Here is a 27642-nt window from a genome sequence, read left to right as displayed (position 1 = left end):
AAATGTCTGTAAAGGTCATACACACACTGATGAAAAAAATAGATAATAGAAACTTACAGATGGACAAAGTAAGAAAAATGCTGCTTGAAAACTTATTAGAATTTGATTTAAAGATATTTTGACTATTTGTATTTTCATTGTTATAAAGCTTTAACTTTTTGAATTTCAATGTCTACAGTCATTGAATAGTTATTGTCTGACCTCCCCAAAATTTCCTGCAACTGTGAAAATTTAAATAAATAAAAATAGAAAAAATGCTTAAAAACAGATATTAGCCGGTAAACTTTAAAAAAAAAAAAAAATTTGCCAAGCCTAAACATAAGCCACTATTAATTTAAGTCTATGTCCTCCACATGCTTTTTTCCTACTAATTGATTCCACAGATTTCTCAGTGTAGAAGATAATCCCGAGATGGTGTCAACTAGCAACATGTCTTGCTTACTTGTTTAAGTATTTTTCAGACTGCATTTCCTGCAGCGTAACAAGTGAAAGGGTTGAAAGTTCCCCTATGGGAACATATGACTTGGAAAATTCCTGCTGCAGCCAGACATTAAGTATTTCATGTCACTGTCAATCTTGACTGGATTTGAAACATGGCCTTTTTTGACTTAAATGGGAGCAGAATCAGTCCAAATATCAGCAAGTCACAGGTACATTGCTTCCTGATTACTAAATATCTTTCAAATATGTTCTTGAGGCATCATCTCTGCTTATTAAATCTCACACAAACAAACATGGAATAAATATTAAAGAAAGCAGATTCCCTTACAATGGATTTACTTCCCTTTTATTATAAATAAGAATACAAACCAAAGACTGTGGCTGGCAATATACTGAGTCTAGTACAGAGCTAGCAATCCACTCTCAAAGTTCTTTGTAGTGAGAACTTGTAAATAAAAGCCTCACAGAAAAGCTGGAAAAATAATTTAGCATTTTTTATAAGAGGACCTTAAAGACATCTTGCAAACATCAAAAACGTGCAGAGGAATCCAAAATTCCAGATGCCCCCAAATGGGCAGAGCTGTATTTCTTCACGAATTTCTTCAGTGTCCGAAACTTTTCCTTCTTGTCTTTGCAGCCTTGGTGTGAAACATATTTAAAGTATTTGCAATCTAAAAACAAAAATGAAATAATGTTATAAACCACACTGTCATATAAACTGAAGAATATAAAATGCTTTTTATTTACACAAGAGGCATTTCCTTAGCACAAATGATCCCCTAAAAGAAAATTTTCTGTAATAGAAGTCACTGGTATAAGATGCGCATGCATAAGGCATATTGCCACCACCAAATAAGCAGTCATATTTAGACTAAAAAAGTCTCCTACACATCCTCAAAGACAGTAATAAGTTAGGTGTAGGTAATTGTACATTTCATTGGGTTTTTCTGGCAAGTCTAATTTTGTAATGGCCTTCAGATATATTAGAAATTACAAGTGAAGAAAGGGTTTATTTAACTCCAGGAATTAAGTGTATATACAAGTCTTAATAACAGTAAAATTAACATGACCTATTCTCTCTCCAATAGTGCATATAGCTTCCTTTGCTTAATGGGCTTCAAGAAGGTCATCTTACATCTAGAAATAAACTAAACTAGTTAACTGCACACTTATTGGTAGCAGCCAGGTGTTCAGAGGCCACTTATTGGAAGTAAAAGTGGGCTCCTGATATTAAAATTGTTTTCCAGAAGTCTGGAAGGTGTTAGCAATGAAAAACTGACCCATTAAAAGATGAATGACATTGCCTTTCATTGCAAGATCTCAGATACTTTGCAAACTTCAGACTAGTGCCTCAATCATCTACTCTACTGCTATGAGAAAAAGGGACCTTGCTCAGGCAGGTCTCACTCTGGGGTGCCTGGAAGAAGATGCAGTGCTGCCTCCATGGCATTCTGCAGCCCTCCTTAGGAATCCACAAAAAGTCCTCTGCCAGAGCTCCATGGTGAGAGCGCTCTGTAGGAGCAGGGCTGGTGGAGGTAGTGCAAGGGACCAGACATTCTCCATTATAGTCATCCCCAGGCTGACAATATGGATTTTTACCTGGAAGTCCAACTGAGAGCTTATGCTTTTTGCAACTACTCACAGCCACATGAGGATTCTGCTCCTCTGGAATACAGGCCTATTTGTAAAGATGATGGGGAGATGGGGGACTTGAACTGGAGGAGCCTAAGGCTAGTGAAGCAAATCAGAGCTGTGCTCTGATGAGTCACAGGTGATTCACCCAAACAGCTCCACTCCATTCCACTTCTCCATCCTCCCTGTTTCAATTCCACTTCTTCCACGTGTGCACCCACAACCCAGCTCACTGTCCCATCAAGCTACCCACCTCACACAGCTCTGCTTGCCTTGGTTCAATAGACAGAGAACTGCTACACTCCAGTGTCAAGGCTTAGAAATTAAATCAATCATTCTCCTTATATGAAAGTTCAGACATAAAACATTAAGCAGGAAAACACTATATACACATCTTATATTCAAGCACTAGAAAGTTTGTTTGAATAATGCCATGGTAATATCTCTCAAGCGTACTCATCTTCTATACTGGAGACCTTACCCATATCCTAGTGGTTGCCTCAGATCTGTTCTGTTCTGAGAGCCAGTCACCCAACTAAATAACCATGCCCTTAAAGACAGCTTCAGGCAAACCACACCCAAGCTTCCTTAGGATCCTACTGAGATAAGAATATAGTTCTTAAGTACTGAGTAGCTCCCTACATACTCTAACAACAGACAACACTCACTCAGGAAGCTGCTTCCTCTCAGGATTTCTGGAATGATGGCTTAAAGGTTACTAACAGTAATGTGTCACTTGCTAATATTTCTTCCTTGTATTTCTAATATCCTAATTTTATTCTGTTTATTAGCTAATTCTTATTTTGACTGCCAATGGCTCAACAAGGGCAGATTGATAAATTTATCATTCAAACCGGGATGAATGTAACTCAATATCATTCCAAGGGAACTATAGCTGCAGCAAGACCAGTGAGATGTAAACTATACCTCAATGGCAAATACCATTAGTGTCTTTCTTGTATTCACCTCTGCAGGATCAAGCCAGCTTCTTTCTTGAAATCACAGGGCTGAAGTTTCTTCCAGAACACAAATCAGACACTTCCCCTGCCATTAAATCTTGAACTAGTCAATATTTCTGTTCCACAGACTGAAGAAGATTTAAAATTACCTTTTCCCAACAGGATTCCAGCTACCAATGCTTTTTCACAAGCAAGACTTTTATTTTCCTGCCAGTTTCTTTTAGCCAAATGGCAGCTAAAGTGGAAGGCTGGCCACCAATCCTTTCTGGAGTTCCACTCCTCCTTGACCCAGTCAAGTTGCTTTCCAGACCTGGAAAGAGGTAAACAGGTTATAACTAACCTTGGGTTGGGTAGGAGGATTTTTTTTTTTTTTTTTTTTTTTTAAAAGTGGAAGTTACCAAAACATTGCTCTGAGTGATGCACATTTCATACATTGCTTACAGGGACCTGGCATATGCGAGGTACTCAATCCACCACACATTTGACTGCCCTGCAGAGGCCTCTACCACTTTTTTCTGAGTAGCACTGCCAGCTGAAAAACAAGAGTTACAATACAGAATGCAGCATCAGCTCATTTAAAGTCTGCATGCTGGCACAAATTTTAGGGTTTGAAATCAGAGCTAAATTTTATACAGAAAATGGAGTGACATTTTTGCTTGTATGCCAGATTAGCATAATAGCAATAAGCAAATAAGCAATAAGCAAATAATAAGTTTGTGAGATATCTGATACTGAAGTTGTTTCCGTTGAAAAGGGTGTATAAATATGAAGTGACACCAAGGATGAATTTGTCTCAGTTACTATCATCTTAAAATCAGCTACTGAAGGCATTGACAAACTGGCTGCTTTATGGAGGTAATTGTCCAATAAAAGTGAGCATTTCATTCCCAGTTCATTTTGATATACTCTGATGTTGGCTCATGGAACAATTGATTGCAGATAAGACGGGTCTTTTGAACAGATTTCACTTATCATACCACCACCAAGACACTCCCAGTTTAATAGGTCAAATTCTGGTCCTCCTAACCCACAGTGAAGTTATTTTAATTGACCCGCTATGACACTAGCAACATTGGTTGATCTTTAAATAAAGGCTGCATCAGATTGAACACTGGAATAAACGCTTTTCAAACAACACTTCTACCCAACACTAGAGCTATTTGAAAAAAGCATTAGATTTACAGGGTATTTTATATAAAAAGATATAATCCTTCTCCCAGAAAGATTAAGTGTTTTTTAAAGGTGGAGCTATAAACAGAATGGAGCACCTTTTATATACAAAGTGTGCATACTTTGTTACAGGGTACCACTGACACTCAGCCAACATTGTGAATGGTTCAAATGCAGATTGCCTTTGAAGAAGCAGAAAAACCTCCAGGATCACCCCTATTTGAATGTCTTCACTCACCACTCCCCTGAAGTCTACTCATCACAGTAAAGTTCTGATCAGGGTAGGTTGCTTGGAGATGGCTTCTTTTGGAGTTGCAGTTAACGCAGTCAGTGCTGGCCAGAGAAAATACTAATCCCTGGTGGCATTGAAGCTCACTATGCACACAATGATCACCTTTTTAAAAAAAATTCTTGCAGTATTCTAACAGTAGCAGACCAAACATTGTAGTATTGCCACTGAAAGATGCAGTGTTTGGGACTGCAGGGTGCAATAGGACATTCTTTTTAAAAGAGCACCCTGATAGCTGGGCACTGTCAATGAACTACTACAGGATTTGCCAGTTTACCCTTCTGTTCAGTAACATGGAAAGCATGTGAGATGATAGAAGATGACAATTTTCTTGCTACCAAAGTGTACATATCTTAGTTTCCATGTGGGATAACTGATCCACTGTAATGTTTAGCTCCCCCAGTACTGCAATAGCAGATGTACCACACTTACTTCTCCAGGATCTGTGTAATCTGTTTTGCTAAACAGCTCCAAGCTTTTACATGCTCCTTCCACCCAGCAAAATCCAGGACTGTGAAAATTACCTTCAGCCCCAATCTCTGTTTTTTTCTTTTTTCTGGAAATAGAATAGGTCAAGTTAATGAACAATCCTGCATTCACTAATAAGACAATCAGCAACAAGATTTAGTTTGCCTTCATTCTGCTGGCTGTGGTGGTGCCCTCTTCGTAATTCAAGACCTGGTTCTTCCTCCTCTTACTGTAAACCCAGCAAGGTATATCTGTGCTCAAGGACAGCTGCTTAGTTTTTGGAAGATAGCTTATATTGGAGACGCTCTCTGTCCTTTTTAATCCTGCTCAAAGACTGCTGATTGAAGAGGCTGCAAGAGCAACCATCCAGCAGATGCAAGTTCACTCATCCTAGACTGACTGTCTTGCAGTATGGCTGCTGCCTCTGGTCAGTAGATCAGGATGTACTCCTTAGAGCCCACTAATGATGCTCCTGACTGATCAGTAAGGGTTGCTACCAAAGATCACCTGCCCTTCCGAGGAGACTGAACACACTGCTTCTAGTTTGTTCCAAGTTCCTACAAGTCCACAGAGATATAAAACTGACTCAATCACAAATCCCTACAACAACCCACAGACCTCCAGCCTAGTCCAACAACACATTTACTACTGTTTACTCAGTATGATGATACCTTTCTCTTCTAGTCAGACCCATGCTGACTGAAGTTCTTAAATTTCACTTGCAGTATGTCAGAGGAGTAAACTATTGAGGAAGCTATGTTTGTTCCTCATGTGCAGTGACTCACCACTACACACTGTAAAATACAATAATGAACAATAAATCTGAGCACACATGAAGGCTAGGTAGCACACTAGTTTAAATGCACTAGTTCAAAAGCTCTGAAGTCTCTGTTCTGACATACACAATGAGCCCAAATCCTGGTCTCAAAAGCTCATCAGAGTTTTGGATATTGGACTTCAGTAGAACCAGGAATTCACTTTATAGGCTTCCTCCTGCTTGATGCGGTGCACCTCTTGCAAGGTGCAGGGTATCCTCATTGCTGTCCCCCTTGCCTCCTTTGATTGAATTCAAGGCCATGGTTGAGGGTTCTCAGAACTAAACAGGATCAGGTCCTTAGTGCTCACTTGAATCAGAAAGGAACAATGTATTTATTTTGTTCTCAAAGTTGATAAAGCAGAGGCATTCTTCATTAAAAAATACCTACTGGCCAAGTTTGGATTTGTAAACAAGACCATCTGAGTTATAAGAGCAGAAAAAAGTGTCTGAAAAATTATCCTTTATATATGTTCCCTGCCAAACTTTGATAATTCAAAACAGCTAAATGGATTTTCCAAAAATATCATGTATGTGCGGATAACACAAGAGATATTTAAGCCTAAAGGGGAACTTTTCCAGGAACATAAGTGAGGCTGGGGGGAGATGGAAATTAAAGAACCTTCACCACACTTCCTACATGCTACAATACAGTACGTTTTAGAGGATCAATTTAAGAGGAGTGTCTGACTTACAATGTAAGTGACTAGCACGTAGAGATGAGGGCTATGCCAATTCTGGAGATTATTTTCAGATAGATAAAAAGATCCCATTTGAAGGAGATGTGGATTTTGTTCTTGGATCTTTGAGTAATACATACTGAATTCAGGCAGAGTGCTGTACAGTACCTCAATCCTTTCTGAAATTCAGAGGCCTCATTAAGGTATCATGTTGGACACCTGACACTAAGGTACCCAAAATCACTAATCAATATTGAGATCTTGGCTGTGATGCCTACATATTCTGACAATTAGTGCCTGTATATTTTTATTTAGACTAACATTTGTTTGCAAAGGTTAGTAACAGTCTGTCAAAGGAGCTATCCTCTAGGCTCCTGTCTTCCTTACCCCACACTAATTTTTATACACTAAAACTATTTTAAACTGGAAAAAGCCAACAATGATTCTAGGAAACTTATACTTAGAATAAGTTAAGGAAAAGACCAAGGGTATCCAAAGACTTACTTGATTTTTGAAGCATGGCATTATATTCTAACATTAGTTCATGAGAGGGAACAAGCTCGTGCAAAATCTGGAAAAAAATGTTTCTGTTACAGAATCTTCAAAAAGATTGTAGAGTCCACACTCCTGCTTCAGTGAGAAATTGGTTTTTTATTAAAATAAACAAATAATATGGTCCTTTAATTCTGTCATATAGAACAACTCAAACAATTAACACTTAGGGCCAAACTGAAGTTTTAAAACACTTCCTCTGATGGGGAGGCATAGTATATCTTGATGGCAGTTCACAGAGGCACTGTGCCCAATGCAGGGACAACGTTTATCATGAGCAGCCTGAGGCAGCATCCAATACACCCTTTAGCAAAGTGCTACTGCACTCCTCTGTCCTCCCTTTTGTGCACTCACATAGGACTAGGCACAACCTAGCCCACAGTGTTCATTACTTCCCTCTGTCAGATTAATTTCACCCTTCCCCCAGGGTTTTGTTAGTACACTAACTCTGCAGTTTTTTCCATTATGACTGACCCAATCAGATGTTCCAGAAGATCCATTAATAGCCAGTGACAGTGACCTCACTCCCCAATAGCTCAGGAGTGGAAGCAATCAGAGAGGAATGAAGAGAAAAAGAAAATGCATTTATTTTAATGACTGGAGAAAAGAAATCTACTAGGACCAGAAAAGGCATCATCCAACAGCCTGAGAGAACCAAATTAATTATCTGCTTATCCAGATGGTGAGCTTTAAGAGGTATTTCTTGTACTTATAGGATAATTAGACTAAAGAAAAATGCATTATTTAGTAGAAATAATTTCTGTATACTATCATCTAAATCAAAGACTTCAGGTACAGTGGTAAACAGCTTTCTTCTCATTAGGCACTTTTATGGCCATCAGTACCATAGTGTATCGGCATCTCAAACACATGGTGAATAGAAATAACCTTCAAAACCGATAACAAAAAACTAAGAATGGCCACTGACCGATTGGGGAATTCCGGACATGTGACTTCACCTTCCTGAGCTTCACTTTACCTAGCTATAAAAGTGTCTATAAACTATTGCCCTCAAAGGAGCATTGTGAATACTAGACCACACAGCCTTTTAATTAGGGAGGGACTGGGAAGAGACACCTGGTTTCTACTCCCTAACCAGTTACTGACTATGGGCCTTTGGATAGATCGCTCAGTCTGAGTGAACTCATGGAGTTTTGCTGTTGACTACAATGGGGCCAAGATTTCACCCTCTGTGCCTACTTCCCCCACCTGAAAGTTTAGAATATTGGCTTTTTAAAAGCACTGAACCTCAATGATTTATAATGCTATGTATGTGCCTTATAAATACCATGATATGCACACTGTGTACACATATATAGTTACAGTAAAATGATAATTTCTCCCTTTTTCAAACAATATAAGTAATATATACAATATTGATTTTACAAGTGTAAATCAGCTATGCTGAAAGAGAGAACTTTCTTTATTACCATATAGTTTTGTAAGATTTTTCTTTAGAAAAATTGTGACAATCAGAGTAAAAATCGACCTCATGTTCTACCTCAAGAAATCTCAATGCAAGTTTTTGCTTTTACTCTAATTTATAGAAAGGAGGTTAACTTACAGAATATTTGTTTAGTTCATCCCAAACTCTTGGGTGAAATGAAAATCACAATAGTACTGGGAATATTGGATTTTGTAAAGTACAGGCACATTTGGTGCATCAACATATAAACTTAAAAACAAGTCTAAAACTTATGAAGAATTGGTAAAACACACACTAATGATAGTGTTTTGGTGCCATCAAGTGGTTAAAAAGATTATAAAAATGGTAAGCAAAAAGTTACTGAAGTTCAGGGAGCAAGGACAAATCAATTTCATAATTATCCAAAGGGAACAAAATTCGTTTAGTGTAAAGAGAGCACAACTACCAATGGATGGTAGTACTGTAATAGGAAGTTTTACTGTAGCTTTGTTCCACAATTCACTGAAAATGTCAGAGAAACCAATTGATAGGCAGGATGACTGAAATCAGTGTGTGGAAACAGAGCAAACAACAAATTGTTCTCTTTAGTAAATAGAATTTAAAGATAAAACTAGGACAATATCAATTTATGTTGTAAGCAAGACTATTTATTGGTTCCAGAAAGCTACATCAACACCTTCTCTGAATTAATTGAAAACTATTAACATAAAATGGAGAAGACAGATCTGAATTTAGACATACTGTGTGAAAGTAAGACTGTAGAAGATGTTATTTGCTCTGCACTCTATCAATCCCAAATCTGAGTCTGCATTTTGATGTCCTTTCAATCTCACCTAAGCATCCCACTTTCTTTATGATCAGTGTACACTGCAGACTGCAAAATATGACTTACCAAAATGACTGGATAAGTTCCACTTTGCAGCCACGGCATGTACACACTATACAAAGGAGTAGAACAAGATAGCCAAGAGTTCTTATGTGCTGCAGGCTACAATATGAAACTTATTGAATTAATTGTTGAATACAGTGGAGTGAAACAGCATGGAGATAGGACATAACAAAAAGTGGATAATGCTTGGGACTGTAAAACACAAAAAAAAAAACCCAAAAGTAAAATTAACTTTTTCCCGGGACCAAAATCATGATTCAGCAAAGCCCTTAAGCATATATTTAAAGTTAAGCACATGCTTGAGTGTTCTGCTGCATCAGGCCTACATGGGTATGTCTACACTGCAGCTGGAGGTGTGACTGCTAGCTTGGGTACACATGCTAGCTTTGATCGAGCTAATGCACTGAAAATCACAGCAATCAGTGGCATGAGCAGCGGCTTAAGCTAGCTGCCCGAGTATAATCACATCCCAGACCCCAGATAGATACTCGGGCAGTTAGCCTGAGCTGCCATCCACATGGCTACAGCTACACTGTAATTTTCAGCACACTAGTTCGATCAAAGCTAGAGCGTGTATATCTACCTGGGCTGCAAACAACACCTCCAGCTGCAGCATACACATCTCCACTGTGAGAGAATCTGTAAAGGAAAAATAATTTGTATGTGTAGAACTTATTGTGTGCAGGTGTATACCATCAACTTTCCTCTCCTGTCTGCAGAAAGATACCTATCTTGCATCCTCAAATGCCTTGCAAACAGACCCAATGCCTTTTATTTCTGGACAACCTTTGTTAAGTCACAGGCAGATCAATGTTGGTGCTAGATGTACATAAAGAGTTTCTTTCCCCAACAACTCTGTGTGTTTACAATGGCAGGTACTCTACTATTCAGAAATAATTTGTATGGTTAATCTCAGAGGAATACCCTGATATTGTTATATGGTAAATACAAATCTAAAAGGAGATCTACTGTGAGACAAATTCTCAACCCAGCATGCTGCCTAAGTAACCGCTCATGTACTTTTTAAAACTAAAAAAGCAGACTATAACTATGACATACATTAAATGAAACATCAACATCTCCTTCCCTGGAACAGGTTGATCCAGAGATTTCCTGACATTTCAGTTAAACACAAATATAACTCATGGGGGTGTAAAGGATGATCCCAAACACGGGGGAGGAAAAATCTCATTTTAAACTTTTTATAATGGTGTCAGGAGGCTCACAATATTTTAAGGGTAGAATTTGGTTTCCCTTCTGTCCAAGTGTGTTAAAATTTTGGACAAAATCTATAACAGCTGATACAGGTCATCAGCATAAAAACATAGAAAGGCTTTTGAAAAACCAATTTTCAATTTAATCAATTTATATTCTGTAAATCTAGTTACAAAAACATATTGAAACAATCCAAATCTCATACCTGAAGCACAGACATTAGCGTCTTCTTTGATTCACCCCGTCTCTTTAGGAACTGATACAAATAAACATGAGCATTGGGATTGGGAGGAAACTTTGAGTTGTAAGCATACTCGTGTAACACCTGCTGGACTTCATCATAATCCTCATAGAATTCCAATAGCTATGGAAAAGAAAATATGAGCCATTGTTGGTGCTTGACAATGTAATAATGATCAGAAATATTCACAACTAGTTTTAGATTGCCACAAATTGTATTGTTATGACAATCCTGTAAGTAACACCACTAGGATGGAAAGGAGCCTTTTACTATCACCACACAAAGTAGTTCAAAATGTTACTTTTAAGTCGATTTCAGAGTTTATGAAAGGTCCTTATTTGACAACCCTGAAAAATGAAATCCTCTGCAGGTAAGATAGAAGAAACTGCACCGCAAGCTTCCCCATACTTTTCCCCCACACAACCTCTAATGCACCCCAACTTTAACCTAGAGGGATCCTCTTTAAGCACAGTTAGTTCTCCCAATGACCAATTCTATCCTTGACATCTTTGCACCTCTGAAAACAAAGACCCCGATTCAAATCCTACTGGAGTCAATGAAAATACTCCCTTAGATTTGGAACTGGATTGAGACCATAGAGAATTACAGAAGAGCTTCACCACATTTTTCTTTAACTACGTGAGCACCAAATTCTTGATTTTTTAAATTTATTTATTTATTTATTAACAGTGCACAATACAGTAAGCCCAGTAACACTAGATGCTTCTGGACTAGTACTGAACAATGCTAATAGATTTCTATTTAAATCTAATGTCTCTTAATATTGCTGCTCTCACATGCAATTCACTTTCCACTACATACATGAAAATATCGATATCTAGAAGTAATTAAAAGTACTGCAAATATCATAAACAGCTAAATAAATATGTATATATTAAATAATTGCTGTCACTGATTCAATGTTTCTTTTCAGTGAACAGGACTGCTGTCTCTCCATAAGAGTGGTCATCTTAATGAGAGAGCATAACAGACCCCAGGATGAGGTAGAACCTTGTGAGGCAGGCTAGCCCCAAAGAAAATCAGGTGCCATTAGCAACCCTAGAAAAATCAAAGTGTTTCAAATCTATTTTAAGGTTAATTCAATTTTAAAAATTAGTTGATTTAGCAGTTATAATCAGAAAAGTGACAGAGGGATTTCATATTTGTTCTGTGACTTCAGGATCCAACTACAATCAGTTGACAATTAAAAGAAGATTGTTCTGTGTGTGCAGCAAATACAACCTATGATCTGAACAATCAAGCCATGCTCTAATTCTTGCACCATCAACAGTAACAACAAAACTGCAATCAATTTACCTAGTGATTTTACTAGTAGACTTCTGCTCAGATTCTCATTGTTTATGTTGGTCCTGCAATGCCAGCAGGAGTAAAATCTAGCTTTCATTAGCCATGTAAGTAGATATGACATGAAGATACTAGATATAATGTTTAAAAAGGTAGCATTTTCACAGTGTCACTTTCCTAACTATAATTTAATTGCAAGCAGTGAAACATCAGAAAATATTTCACTTTGGGGCTAAGCAAGATTAGTCAAAGGAACATTTAAATAATATTCAAAAAAAGTGCTTACATCCACATAACACTTTACAAAAGGGTCCCAAACTCCAGGTATTTTAATTATCTCCTTGAGATTCACTGCTGCCTGCCGAAAGAAACTGTGCATTTCCTGTTCAACAGACTCTGCAAAATTATACTCATCTGCCAAAAGATAAAAGTTTGTTTTTTTTTCAAAAAGACATTCTATTTTATTTAATCAACCAAGCAGAACACTGATCTGATGGTACACACTAGAGGTGGTCTAACAAAGCCAGGACCCAAGCCATAGTGGGCATTATAGAAAAATGTCAACACCTTGAATCCAACTTCAAAGAGATCAGCTTAACCCAAGAGAATGGAGCTCAGTGAGAGCTAAAAATGAGAAGGACAAAGGAAGAATTAGTATATTCATAAAACAAGTGCAGAAGGTAAGAAATATTTTTATTCTGAATAGAGATTTAAGAAGACAGATTTGAGAGAATTAGATTTTATCTGAAAAGTACCCTCTTCCCACCTCACCACCTCCACCCACCAACAGTTAAATGAAATTAACAGAAGACTCAAATACATTTATTGCACTAACTGTGGAGCTAACTGGTCTCATGGTGTTGGTTTTCTGACCATTAAGTTAATCACCAAATTATATCTGAATCTTATGGATCCCACTTTATAGTCAGCACATTCTGACTAAATTATCCTAAGCTTCATTTTCTGTTACAGCAAAATAGATAAATAAAATGAATCTAAACAAACCTCCATTTTATTCAAATAATATATCTAATCCTGTCAACTAAACAAAGGTAAAAACTAAAGAATTTACAATTAAATATGAATGTCAGCTTCTAAATATATACATATATGGCAGGCAGCTAACACACAGAAAAAACTACTTATAAAAAAAGTTATCTGATGGAAATCCTTTGATTAAGCATTCTCCATTAGGACCCCAAACATTTGAAACTCCTGTTTATGCTGTTGCCAAGTTATGTGAACTCGGGGTAACTGAAAAGTCTCTTTAGTAGTATAGTTCGAGAATATTTTCAAAGGCATTCAGAGCTTTGGGTAGGTGATTTTTTTATTGTATAGTGGTAAAAATCTAAAATAAATGGTATTGCTTCTTTGATGCAGAAAATATTCTTATAGGTAATACTTTAATTTCCATTCAGATAAAAAAGTCTTGGTTGCTGAATGTAAGAGGAATTAAGCTTTCAAACAACTTTTTTAAATTATCAGGCTCCTGAGCTGGGTTTACATTTACCTTTATTTTAACTTGGCTTATAATAAATATGCCTTCTTGCAGAAGTTTCAGGGCACATGGATACAATAAATGACTTTTTAACCAAATTTCAAACAAGATTCCACTGTGACTTTCCACCTCCCTCTCCCAACTATCTGAAATGAAGAAGCATGAAATGGGAATTCCAGAAGTAAGGGCTTGCCACTGAGAACAGGAACCAGTTTCCCCCCTTCCTCATTTAAATCTGGGGCCTGTTAGCTCCTATGTCCCAGATGATCTCTGTTCCTATGGTGGTACACAGAGTTAGCTTCTCAGAAAGCCAAGACATTGCCATTATAAACCTGGCCTGAATCAGATCAAGCTTATGAAGCAGATGGAAAATTCCACCCAGACGTTCAGATTTTTCTCATTGAGAAGGCAGTTCTTGTCTCCTGCAAAAGAACTGTCCTGAGTGGTGGACTTTGCAGACTTAACGAAAAAGTTTTTACTTTTAAAAATAAAAAGCACATATCAGAATTTTAAGAGCTCTGTGTTGCAAGTGATCAGACTGAATGATCACCACCAATGTTCTAACCTATATCCATGTTTCCTTTTTCAAGAATCATCTGCAAGCCATGGTGACTTGTGAGAAAAGAGAAGCTGTTCAGCTCAGTCAATCTAAAGAAAGCAGCGCTGGTACTTACCAAGCTCTAACATGGCTTTTCTCTTTTTGGACCAGTTATAGTAGTCCAGCAGCCCCTTGTAAGCTTGAATGAGTTTCAATTCTTTATCCTGAGCAGTTGTTTGTTCTCCATACCTCCAGCCTTCTGCCAGGGACAGGTTTTGGTAGGCATCATCTACCAGTCCATTACACAGGAGATGAAATACATGCTCTAAACAGACCTACAACAATTTTACACAATTTATAATACTGAATTTTATGTCATACAGATCAGACTGTCATGACTGCACACTGTAATTTTACCTCCTTTCATACACCTGCAGAAAAAAGCCATGTTACTGGCATCAATGAACATATTCTAAATACATTTAAATTAGAACTGTGATTGAATTGGAATATTTTAATCAAAAGCTCATTTTGCATAGATTCTTTCATTCAAATGATAAAGTTGCAGAAAGCTCTGGATATAAATACAGTATTAGGAAAAGGAGAGTGAAAAAAGTATGGATATAGGTAAGTGTAGACATTGCTGAGAAGCTAAAAGATTTTTTACATCGGTCTTCACCAGATGATGTTGGGGAAATACATATTCCAGACCCGCTTTTTTGTTGTAATAAACATGAGGTACTATCAGCGATGGAGGTGTCAGAAGAAAAGGTGCTGGTACAAACTTAGTTTATAAAGCAATAAGCCATCAAGCCAAATGGTATACATTCAAGACTTCTGAAGGAGCTTACGTATGAAGTGGCTGAGCTGCTAGCAAAAATATGCAATCCCTCACTAAAAACAGCTACTGTTCCAGTAAATTGGAAGGTAGCAAGTATAAAAGGGCCTTTGTTTTCAGCTTTTACTGATTTTTACCAAAAATTTCCCAGGTTTTATAAAAGCTATTATTTGGGTTTGGTTTTTTGTTTTTAAACTGATTTTCACTTGAATTTTGGACCATTCCAATACATGAAAATACTAATTATGTTAAGAAAATCCAATACATAGCATTAGGTAGATGTATTTTTGTTAATAAATTTGTCTAAGTGTAAATGAGAAGCTGTCTGTTAATGTAAGGCACTATTGGGGAAGATACAGGGACACACACATGCATGTGTGTATGTAATGGTAATGTACAGTTCACAAAATAAGCCATAGCATTAAACTGCTTTTACTTACTATGCCCTTATGTTTCTCTATTGGTTGCTTTTTTTTTTTTTTTTTTATGTCCTCCCATCCCAATATTAACCCAGGAAAGAGAAGTTAATTTTTGCACTGATTTTCACCCATTTTAAAATTTCTGTAATGAACTCTGATAAATTCCTGGGAAATTTTTAAAAAAATAAAAAGCTGAAAATGCAGGCAATTACAGCACTTGCAATTAACAAAATATATAGTTTTAAAAAAAAGGAAATGGTGGCAATCTGGTTAATTATACCAATAAACCCTGCATCTGTAACTGGTAAATTGGTTTAAAATGATAACTAAAACTAGAACAAGAAAACACCTGTAATCATGATATTATGGGGGCCAAACCAGCACAGATTCAAAAAAGGAAAATTATGTCTCTCTAATCTATCAGAATTTTTCTAACAGGTTGATAAAATAGTGGATAGAGGAGAACCAGATGTACCCTTAGACTTTTAAAAGGCGTTTGTAAAGGTCCCTAACTAGTAAAAACTAGTAAAGAAACTAATTAGACATGGGATGAGAGTCAAAATAAACCCTTGGGGCAGAGACTGTCCTGTAGTTCTGTGTTTGTTCAGCACCTAACATAATGGGGTCTTGGTCCATGATTAGGGTTGCTCAGTGCTATGGCAATACAAATAATAAATAATAATATTGTCATCAATCAAAAATGGGCCAGTAGACAAAAAGTGAAGAATAGATTAAATGGTAAAATTTCATCATGACAAAAGATTAACAGAGAAGTATCTCGAGGTTCCTTACTAGTCTAGTGGATTGTATATTTATTATGAAGCTGGAAAATGCGGTAAGCAGTTAGGCAGCAAAATGTGTAGATGACAAAGTTATTTAGGTTAATCAGGATCACAGTAGACTGTGAAGAGCTACAGAGAGACCTGACCAAACCAGGTGAAGAGGTAAAGTGATGGCCACAAAAGCTCAATGTTGATAACTGCAAAATAATGCACACTGGAAGGGAAAAAATATAGGCTATCCATAAACCTTTCAACGTTCTACATTAACTATCAACTTAGGAAAGGGACCTGTACATAACTACGGACAGTGCAATGAAGACTCCAGAAGAATGTGCAGCTGCAGTCAAAAAAGCAAACAAGATGTTAGGCTGTATAGGGAATGGAATAGAAAAATAATGATGCCATTACATAACTCTAAGGTGCGGTCTCTTTATACTATAATCAGTGATACTACCTCTACCAGAGATAATATTCTTAAGAGTTACTTATAACACAAGTAAGTAAAATTTTCAGACAGAGGTATGATTTTAATAGTCAATAGTGTCCCTTTAAGGCTGTCCTCACCTTTAAATACTTTTTTACTCCTAGATTTTTTATCCGCTCAGCAAAGTAGTTGAGCTCATCAATACTGCTCTTGGAATGATGGCACAAAATTTCAGTTCCTATTCTCCAAATCACCTGCCCAAAAGGAAAAAAAAACAAAAACAAAAAACAAAAAGAATTAAAATTTCAGAAGTGAAAACACTCTGCGCATAGCAGCCAGAATAGCACTAAACTCTCATCACTGCACCACAGCTATTATATCTAGCCATATTATGTATGGTTTAAGTTGCAAATAGAAAACAATTGTGTATTATTTGCTGCTATAGCAAAATATACCTTCATGTAATAAGTGAAATTAAATCTTAAATGCAATGGAACTTCACAAGTGGTCATCAAAATCCTACTTCAACAAAACACACCAAAACTTCATATGAAAACAAGGTCCATCATCATCGTGTCGTCCCACCCCGCCAATGCCCTGAGAACAACTCAAGCAAACGAAATATTTTCCTTTAATGTTAGTACAGATTTTAGTAGGGTATCTTAATTAGATGAAGCTGCAAACAGAAATACATCCCTCCCTCCCGACACCAAATATCTTTGTGATCAAAATTTGTCTACAGAATTAGATCAGCAATTCCAACAAACTGGCAGTATCCAATGGCTCTGCATTGATTTTATTTTTTAAAACTGCTGTTCGTCAATGTAGTTTACCACATTTATCATCTAGTGAGATGCACAGAGGAGACTAGCAAGAGGTACTGGAGAAAGATGGTAGAGAATTAAAAAGAAGATGCAGTTTTCAAACAGATACTGACATGTAGGGGAACCAGTAGCAAATGCATTTGTCATTTCTGTTTCAGAATGAGCTTATGAAAACCTATATTTTAACTGGAACATGATATTGGTGTGATTTGTGGCATATTTATTCATATATGGGCCACGTTCTTATCTGTTGTGCAAAGAGCCTGAACAAACAATTTGTGCAGGGAATTTAGAGTCCAATCTTCAGAAGTGCTGAGCACCCACAACTCTAATTGACTTCACTTGGTGCTGCAGGTTCTCAGCACTGCTAAAACCAGGTCTCTGCAGAACATGGGAATTGATGAGACAATGTTCCGTATAACCCAGATATGTCGCTGCTGTGAAGACAGCCAATGGTAACTACTGTATTTTAACCAATGAATCCATGAAATTTACTGATCCACTAGCTGACTTCAATGCTCCTCCATGCTGCTTCAGAGAAAGCCACATGGATCAGCACTCCAAAGTACACAAGAGGTCCAGCATTTCTTGGTGTGGCACTCCCTGCAACACCTGTGCCAAAAAACTGTGGATACTCATCTTCTTGTTTGGGGCCTTGCCTCTCATATGCTAGAGACCAGTATTTTCTCATGTGATGCTCTCTGGATAAGAGGTGACCATTTATAATATTATTGAACATCAATATTGCAAAATTACAATAATTCATATGGGGCATACTATGTCAGGTACCATTAGAAGGGCTACAATTTGCTGAACATAATAATATTGTTTATGTGTATGTATCATCTTGATACTGTAAGTTATAATTATGTATGGTATATCTGTATTTCAACTTATGCTGTGTTTCTGGGTGACACCCAATGGCAGCAGCAATAAACCGGCTTAATGGCCCATCAAGGAAATTCACAGGTACAAATGAACCCAGGGAGAGAAGCCAGGGCTACACCTGATGATGAGTCACCACTTACCAGGACATGTAAGAACATGCCCTATGGTCAAGAGATTCTCTCTGACTCTGAGGCTTTTCCATGCCATGTGCTGCGGAGGGCTTGTGTTTGAAACAAGCCACATGGCAATCCACTGTGAAGGGCATCTGTACCACATCCATATTGTCTTCAGTCCTGCTTCCTACCTCTGGACCAACTCATCTGCAACTGAAGCTGTGAAACAAAGGACTGAAACCCATCCAGATACTGGATGTACACCTGAGGGACTACACAAGCCTGCAAACTCCACTTCTAATGAAAACCTGATATATATGGACTTTCAAATCATATGAATGTATCTGATTGCTTTAATCATATAACACCTCTCACCTTGTTTGTTTCTTTCCTTTAAAAATGAATCTTTAGTTTTAGTTACTAAAGGATCGGTTGGCAGCTTTTGGGTAAGATCCAGACTCATACTGATCTGGCAAAGTAGCTGACCCTTTGGAGTCAGGAGAACTTTTTGGTAAAGAGCATAAGTTATTAAAACTCTTATCTCTGTACTGGACCTAGTGGCTGACTGGAAGCCAGAGACTGAAATGCAGTAAAAGGGTCTGTATATTTTTTGTTTTAGCTTCTAGATAACTAGTGTGGGGAATCAAAAGCGCTATTTGTGACTGGTTGGGGAGTCTAACTTCAGTGTTACCCACCAGTGCTGGGAGAATCTGTTCTTCTTTTGCAGCCCACCCTGACCGTGGCATTTTCAGATGGTCTACCTTAGGCATGGACCAGCCGGGTCACAGCTCCTCTAAAGCAATCCTCTATAAACCCCCCTTGCATTTTATAGACTATTGCAGACTTTTAAAAACATACAAAGTCTGTGAAGATACTTGAAATTATTAAAACATCTCTGATACAATTAGATTTGTGACATTTTAGGGATTTTTTTAAATTTATTTTTTAAATAAAACAAACATAACTGTGGATCCTGGACTATCTCAGATGCCCCTTTAAATTATTTCCATCAGCTGAGAGAGAGAGTACTGATTATAGCTTTTTCCTTCCTACCTACCTCTGGGGCAGCCATTCGTTTTTCAGCAGAGGTATTCTCCAATGTCTCCAAGTAGTTAATCATGAATTCTGCAGCCCTCTGCCACTGGTTTTGTAGCAGCGCATCCTGAATGTAATTTAAACAAGCTCTCTTAGTCTCCTGAAATTCTGTTGCCTTTCGACCTGCGGTTGCTGAAAAAAGAAGGTTAGTGGATAACTGCTGTCGGTGGTCTTCTTTTAAAAACAAAAACACAACACAGCTGTCACTTTAGTACCTATACCTTTGTCAATAATGAGGCTCTAGTCTACCGTCCTTTGATCCCTAATCTTTTTAGGATCCCTTGACAAGGGAGCAGAGCTAACTCAGGGAGAACGGGTTTAAAAAACCAGCTCCTAAGCAATCAGAGAAGCTAGTGAACAGAAGCCATAAACACAGGAGTTTAAAGAAGCGTGAAAGCCAAATCCAACTAACAAACATACTGTCTAAACTGAGGCCAATAATACCTCCACCCAAAAAAACCACAGAACAATCATAAACCCTGCATGAGCAAAAATCATGCAGGCAGAAGTCCGGCAGCGGAGTGGGAGCTATCCAGTATATTGCACCGAATGCAGCATGTACTGGTGGCAGATATGTGCATTCAGTGCAAGCAGCTCATGGCCATCAGAGATCAAATACAGGCTCTTGAAACTAGAGTTGCTGAACTGAAGGAGCCAGGGGAGACAGAGCGGTACATGGGTCAGACTTTCAGGGATCCAGTAAAGCAGTCTCATCCCCAGTCTGACAGCCTCCGTGCTTTTGAGGAACAGCAAAGTTTTGGGGAAGAAGATCATCAAGCTGGAGCAGAAAGAAATGATCCCATAGTTGAGACCCTCCTTCCAGCTGACGTCACAGTATCCTCTCACACTGAGGATACCCCTTCAGGGGTAGGGAATCCCAGTTATCAGGAAGAGACAGGTAATAGTGATGGGGGATTCAATTATTAGAAATATAGTTGGGTTTGTGATGACCAGGAGAACTGCATGGTGAAATGATGGCCGGTGTGAAGGCTGTGGCCTCTGGAGATCTCTAGATATATGTAAGAGCAGCACTGGGGAGCAGCCGGTGGGCATGGTACATATAGGTACCACTGACAGAGAGAAAGGTAGGAGACTGGTCCTAGAGGCCAAATTAGTCTGCTAGGTGACAGATTAAAGTCCAGGACCTCCATGGTAGCATTATCTGAAATGCTCCCAGTTCCACATACAGGGTCAGTTGGACAGGCAGAACTGCAGGGTCTCAATGTATGGATGACACAATGGGATTCAGAGGACAGATTTAGGTTTATTAGGAACGGGGAACCCAGTGGGAAAGGAGGAGCCTAGACAGGAAGGTTGGGCTCCACCTAAACCAAAATGGAACCAGATTGCTGATATGTAAAATTAAAAAGGCTGTGAAGGAGTTTTTAAACTAAGGGCTTTGAAAAAGCCAACAGGTGCGGAGGAGCATATGGTTCAGAGAGAGACACACCTCAGGGGAGGATTTATTAAAAGGGGACACTCTATATCCTAGTAAAGAGGAGAGGATAGAAGTTGATAAATTACAAGTGAAAAATGAAAAGAAACAGTCTTACAAAAAAGAGAGTCCCCTTTAATTACACCAAATGAAGGCAGACAACTAAATATTGACAAATTTTGTAAGTGTTTGTGTACAAATGCTAGAAGTCTAAATACTAGGATAGGTGAAATTGAATGGCTGGTTGTAAAGAAGGATATTAATAGGCATCACAGAAACTTGGTGGAATGATGATAATCAATGGGGTATGTTGATACCAGTTTACAAAATATATAGGAATGACAGAGTAGAACATACTGGTGGGGCACTGACACTATCTGTGAAAGAAAGCATGGTCAAATATAGCAAAAAATCTTAAATGATTCAAACAGTACCACAGAATCTCTATGCATAGACATTTCATGCTTAAATAATGACAGTATAGTAGGAATAGTAGAACTGACAATCTAACCAAGATGGTGATGGTGACTGTGAAATACTCAGGGAGGTTAGAGAGGCTACAAAAACAGAAAACCCAATAATAATGGGGGATTTCAACTATCCCCATACTGACTGAATATATGTCACCTCAGGATGGGATGTAAGATAAAAAGATGTGAGATGAAATTTCTAAACATCGTTAATAACTGCTTCTTGGAGCAGCTAGCTCTGGAATCCAGAAGGGGAGAGCTAATTCTTGATTTAGTCCTAAATGAAGCACAGGATCTTATCCAAAAGGTGAACTTAGCTGAATTCCTCAATAATAGCAACCATCATGAAATTATATTTAACATGCTTGGGGTGGGGGAGGAGAGCGGTAATACAAAAGAAACCCACCACAGTAGCAAGTCACTTGAACAAGGGGAATGACACAAAAAATAAGGAAGTTAGTTAAACGGAAATTAAAAGGAGCAGTCACAAGAGTGAAATGCCTGCAAGCTGCATGAAACTATTAAAAAGTCCCATAATAGAGGCTCAAACTGAATGTATACCCCAAATAAAAAAAACAGTAACAGGACCAAAAAATGTCATCATGGCTAAACAACAGAGTAAAAGAGGTGGCTAGAGGCAAAAAGACATCCTTTAAAAATTGGATGTCAAATCCTATTAAGGAAAACAGAAAAAAGCATAAACTTTGGCAAGTCAAGTATAAAAATATATTTCGGTAGCCAAAAAATACTTAGAAGAGCAACTAGGAAAAGATACAAAAACTAACAGTAAAAATTTTCTTTAAGTATATCAAAAGCAGAAAGTCTGTCAAACAACCAGGGAGGCCACTGGATGGTGAAGGTGCTAAAGGAGCACTCATGGAAGAAAAGGCTGTTGCAAAGAAGCTAAATAAATTCTTTGCATTGGTCTTCACTGCAGAGGGTGTGAGGGGGAATCTCACACCAAAGACATTCCTTTCAGGTAACAAATCTGAGGAACTGACCCATATTGAGGTGTCAGAGGAGGATTTGGAATTGATACATTAAACTAAATCACCATGACCAGATGGTGTTCCAAAAGAACTCAAATATGAAATTGCAGAACTACTAACTGTAATATGCAACCTATTGCTTAAATCAGACTCCGTACCAGATGACTGGTAACTGCTAATGTAATGCTGATTTTTTTTAAAAGGCTGCAGAGGCAATCCTGGCAATTAGTCGGCAAGCCTAACTTCAGTACCATGCACATTTGTTAAAACTATTGTAAAGAACAGAATTATCAGACACATAGATTAACACAATATGCTGGGGAAGAGTCAACACAGCTTTTGTCAAATTAAATTATGCCTCACCAATCTATTAGAATACATTGAGTGGGTCAACAAACTTTTTGATCCAGTTGATAGTGTACTTGGACTTTCAGAAAACCTTTGACAAGGTCCCACACCAAAGGCTCATAAGCAAAGTAAGCAGCCATGGGATAAGATGAAAGATCCTCTCATGAATCACTAACTGGTTAAAGATAGGAAACAAAGGCTAGGAATAAATGCCCAGTTTTCACACTGGAGAGAGGTGAACAGCGGGATCTACAAGGGTTTGTACTGCGACCAGTGCTTTTCAAGATACTTTTTACCTTCTTTTCTAGATCATTTATGAGTGAGGTGGCAAAGTTTCCAGATGATACAAAATTACTGAAGATAGAGAAGTCCAAAGCTGGGCACAAAGAGTTATAAAGCAATCTCACAAAACTGGATGACAGGGCAACAAAATGGCAGATGAAATCCAATGTTGATAAGTGCAAAGTAATGCACATGAGAAAACATAATTCCACAAAACGATAGGGTCTAAATTAGCTGTTACCACTTAAGAAAGAGATCTTGGAGTCATTGTGGATAGTTCTCCAGGGGATGTAAGGAACACAGTGACACTGCATTGCCCTAACTACATTGACATAAGCCCTACACCTCGTTGATGTAGTTTTATTATGTCGGCACAGCAGGGGAGTTACATTGCTGGGAGGAGCACTTCACTGTGCACACCTTCACTAGTTTGACAACAGAAGCTGACTGTTGTCAACAATACTCTGTAGTGTAGACCAGCCCTAAGTTACCAGCATGTGCTAGTAAGGTTAAGCAGTCAACAGAGAACTACACTTACTTGGATGACGAAGGTACCTTGGGAGTAAAGGTAAATAGATAGCTGCAGGTGAACTGCTTGCTATATTTACTGCAGACTCATCCCAGGCAGACTCTTCTGTAAATTCCTCCGTCCCCCTTTTCAGTTGTTCAACAAAACTGTCCATATCTTAGAGTGAGAGGAAAACTTTTACACCTTAAAAAGATGAACACACACGAAATGATGATGGGTATTGTGTCCTCCCGAAACAGTGGAGGACATACCGCATCGGGGGGGATTTTCAGAATCCTGCCCTTCCCCCTGAAGCTCGCTGCTAGTTGTTTTGGGGGCTACACAGTTTGCTTGCCGGCTGCTTCCAGAACCAGAAGTGCCAAATCCGCCATGTTTGTTCAGGGCATGGGTTGGGCTTGTTTGGGCTGGGTTTTTTGGGGGACGGAAATTCCGCTTTTGTCTCTTGTTGTGACGCAGCCAGTAGCATGGTTCACCCATCCCCCCACACGCATGCAGGGGGTAGCGTCCGGCTGGCTGCACTAGCTCCGTGGGGCAGGGGCTCGTGGGGGATGCTGCCGATGGGGCGCTTCCTGCCCCTTGTCCTACGGGATGAAAGGGCTGGGCTAGGGTGGCTCCCTGGCTCCTGTTTAGAGGGTTAAGAGGCAGTTGCTCTGCACTGCCCCGGGGCTGAACGAGGACAATCCCATGACTCCAGGAGCTGGAGAATTAAAAATCAGTGACAAAACCACGAGCTGACAACACTCCTGGGAATCTCCTTTTTCAGCCCGGGGCAGCGCCCCTCACCAGCCCCTCAGAGTTAGAGCAGCCCCACCGCAGCTCAGCCCGACCCCACCCAACACCCCCCCCAGCACGTGCCGCGGATCGGTGCCGGCAGTGGACCCGCCCAACGGCCATTCCCGCGCAGCTGCAGGCTGCTTCGGGCAACCAACCGAGCCCACCGGGGGCGAGTCCCTGTGGCCGCCGGCTGAGCGCCGGGTTGACACCAACAGGGAGACGAGGCTGTTCTCGGCCCGTTGACAAGGACGGGTCGCGGGACCTCGCACCGACCAGACGCATGCGCAGTGTGGACACGCCGCCAGGGCGCGCGGGGCCCGGCGCTGCGAGTCCGAAACGCTGCACGTGTCTGTCTGTGTGTGTGTGTGTGTGTGTGTGTGTGTGTGTGTGTCACAGACGGCCGGGGCCGCGCCCTCCGGCCGCCGCCGCCCTACGCTCCCTCGCCCCGGTACCGGGACCTGCGGCGGCTGCCCGAGCGACCAAGGAAGAGGCCGGCCCCGCCCTGCCCCGGCGCCTGCGGGAGCGGGCACTCGTCCCTCCGGGGTCCCCTCCAGGCGGGGTAGGGGGCAGGGGAAATGCCGGCTGCTCACCCGACCCGACCCGACTGGGGTCACGCTGGGCTCGGCTCGGCTCCCCGCCCGCGCGCCAAGGGGAGGCGCCGCTCCTCACCGCGTGCGTCTGTCTCCAGCGCATCCTGGAGCGCCGCGCTGAGACCGAGCCCGAGAGCCCCGCTCAGCTGCCGCGGGCAGGCGCCAGGCGGCGGCTTCTTCGGGCTTGGGACGCGACGCCCCGGCCTGTCTGGCGTCCACGGGGAATACTGCGCACGCGCGCTCTCTCTCTCTCTCTCTCTCTCTCTCTGCCTCCGCCCGGATTTTTTTTCCTCCGCAGAAAATACGTTCTGCCGGCGCGGCGCGGCGCGGCGCTGCAGTTACACCTTTCGCCCACCAGGGGCCAGTGTGGCGCCATAACACTGCCGGGCGGGCGGGTGAAAGCGCACGGGGGAGCCAGCCAGCCCTTGCCTTGCGGGTAGAGAAGAGAAAAGGCCGCGTTCCAATCCGCAGCCTCTGCTTCGCCTCACACAGGCCCTGGCCAGGGACTAGCTGAGAGGAGGCGCGGAGCATGGGAGGGGGGGTGAATAGTGTGAGGCACATGGGATTGCTGGAGGGTCACAGACTGGGGCAAGGGCTGAATGGGAGTGGGGCAGGCAGGGTCACATGGGGGTAGGGGAGGGGGCTAGGTGGGGCTGCAAGGACAGGGAGAAGGGGTCACTGAGTGAGGGTACTGTGATATGTGGGGCAGGAGTTGCGGGGCCACATGGAGACGGGGATGGGGCGATGCAGGGACAAATGGGGACAGGGGCAGATGTGCCTAACTGGGGGGGTCAGAGGCTAGGGGGCAGCCTAGATCTGCATGGGAGAGGATCCCCAACTCCCTAACAGTCCCCCTCACCCTCAAAACCTGTTCCATACTTCTCCCACCTACACTCAACTACTCTCAATGTTCACTCCAAGGCTTCTTCCCAGTAATTAATTCCTTCAGCTTTTTCATTACCCCTGACTCCCCCAAGTCTTTCCATTGCTTCTCAGGGGTGTAGGAAATACATTTCTGTATTGTCGTTTAAATTAATTATTGTTCAAAATTCTGTATTAATATGCCTAGTGAGGAATCTGTTTTGTTGTCTGTATGACAGACATACTTGCTCACAGCTATTTTGAAATAAGTTACCAAAATAATTGAAACTGGTGTGATTATATTATGTTATTTTGACAAATAAAATGTGCAGAATATTGCAGAATTTTAAAATGTGTGCAGAATTTTAAAAATTTTAATGCAGAATTTCCCCAAGAAGTAAGCTGCAGTATGCTGCAGGGCTGTGTGTTTTGGAGCTGGAGGATCTCCATTGGGAACCTGCTATTCCACAGAGGCTCACAATGAGTAGCATAGAGCTAGGCATGGACTCCTAGCTGAGCCTGCATCTATTGCATCATATGGGGGGAGGGGGAGCAGGAGTGATTTGTGAAATAGGGAAAAAGCCACACTTCATGTTGTGAAGGGTCTACAGCACAGGGTTGATAATGCCAGTGCTGATACATAGGGAGAGAAAATAATTACAAGGTTATGTACAGTGTTTGTAACTTGGTCCCAGGATACTGGAGAGGCAAGGTAGGTGAGGTAATATCTTTTATTGGACCCACTGCTGTTGGAGAGAGACAAGCTTTCGAACTACACAGAGCCCTTCTTCAGGTTAGGTGGCTGTTTTCATGTCCTATGTGTATAACTAATTTCTTTTAAAATAGTTCTGAGGATCCTTTATTAGCAGAGAGCTATTCAAGAACCTAGTGGCTAGGAGCTGCAAAGCAGGATTACTCAGATCACCTAGATAAGTGATTGATGTCCTACAAGCATGATAGATACCGAATATAAAACCAAATTAAATGCTAAAAAGCCATAATACAGTAGCAGGATGTAATTAAACTGGAATGTATACAGTACGTGTCTAGCAAGGACCAGAGTGACTGCTGAATAGATAGAGAACAGGGTTGGGGCAATAACACAACCTTGCTTAACCCCAGTCTTGATGACAAAAGGGTCCAGCTCCCAGCCATTACAAAGAACAGTAGCAGTCAAGAAGACCATGAAAAAGCCTTAGGACCTTAATACATTTTGGAGGACTGCCAAATCTGGCCAGGATCTTGCACAGGGCTTCACAATTGATAGAGTCGAAGACCTTCATTAAATTGATAAAGGCCATGTACAGGTCCTGATTTTGCTCCTGAGACTTTCTGGATTTGGTGGGCAATTTTGGTGGGCAATGAAGATCATGTTGGTTGTCCCGCAGGATGGTCTGAAACTGCACTGAGATTCCGCTGTAAGGTCTGAGGCCTTGTTTTTTGGCTAAACTTATGCCTTGTTCTTGGGCTAAGCAGTAACAGCCATATTAGAAGACATAGAAGCCATAAGCTAAGTAGCATGTAGTCACATCTTCACATTTCTGAAATTACATCAAGATACATCATGTATTGGGCTGTTAAGAAGGTGCTACTGTCCTAATAGTACCTACCACCACCAGCTAAAGAAACATATCTTAAAAGGTGTAAAGAAAACGTGTTGTGTCTGGCAAGGAATCACTTTTCAATAGTTATGGTTGTAAAATCTACACTTACTGTTCCGTCTTTATGGTACCCAATCTCTATTGTTTATATTAATTATTTCTGTCTGGTTCTTTAAATGATCCATAACTAGGTGTAAAATATTTAAATCAGTTAAGGTGGTCAAGTATGATTGGTCAAAGAATTTTTGTCATGTGATTGGTTA

General features: G+C 40.2%; 1 protein-coding gene across 1 annotated transcript; it reads right to left on the bottom strand.

Moving 5' to 3' along the window:
• Window positions 1-770: 770 nt before the first annotated feature.
• Window positions 771-25131, bottom strand: TAF1A (TATA-box binding protein associated factor, RNA polymerase I subunit A). The gene is made up of 11 exons (XM_067564915.1): window positions 24997-25131; window positions 23563-23736; window positions 19463-19632; window positions 16721-16834; window positions 14254-14452; window positions 12368-12495; window positions 10741-10899; window positions 6958-7024; window positions 4924-5047; window positions 3182-3342; window positions 771-1112 (listed from the first exon to the last, which is right to left on the bottom strand). Exons 2-11 carry the CDS (start codon window positions 23705-23707, stop codon window positions 970-972), a joined length of 1410 nt encoding a protein of 469 aa, XP_067421016.1. The 5' UTR covers window positions 23708-23736; window positions 24997-25131; the 3' UTR covers window positions 771-969.
• Window positions 25132-27642: the final 2511 nt, after the last annotated feature.

Source organism: Emydura macquarii, unplaced genomic scaffold (assembly GCF_026122565.2).
Source record: "Emydura macquarii macquarii isolate MOO-44397 ecotype Brisbane River unplaced genomic scaffold, CSIRO-AGI_Emac_v2 contig_2676, whole genome shotgun sequence".
Lineage (NCBI taxonomy): Eukaryota > Metazoa > Chordata > Testudines > Chelidae > Emydura > Emydura macquarii.
Note: the sequence above shows the minus strand (reverse complement) of the source record. Positions and strands in the feature narration are given on the sequence as shown.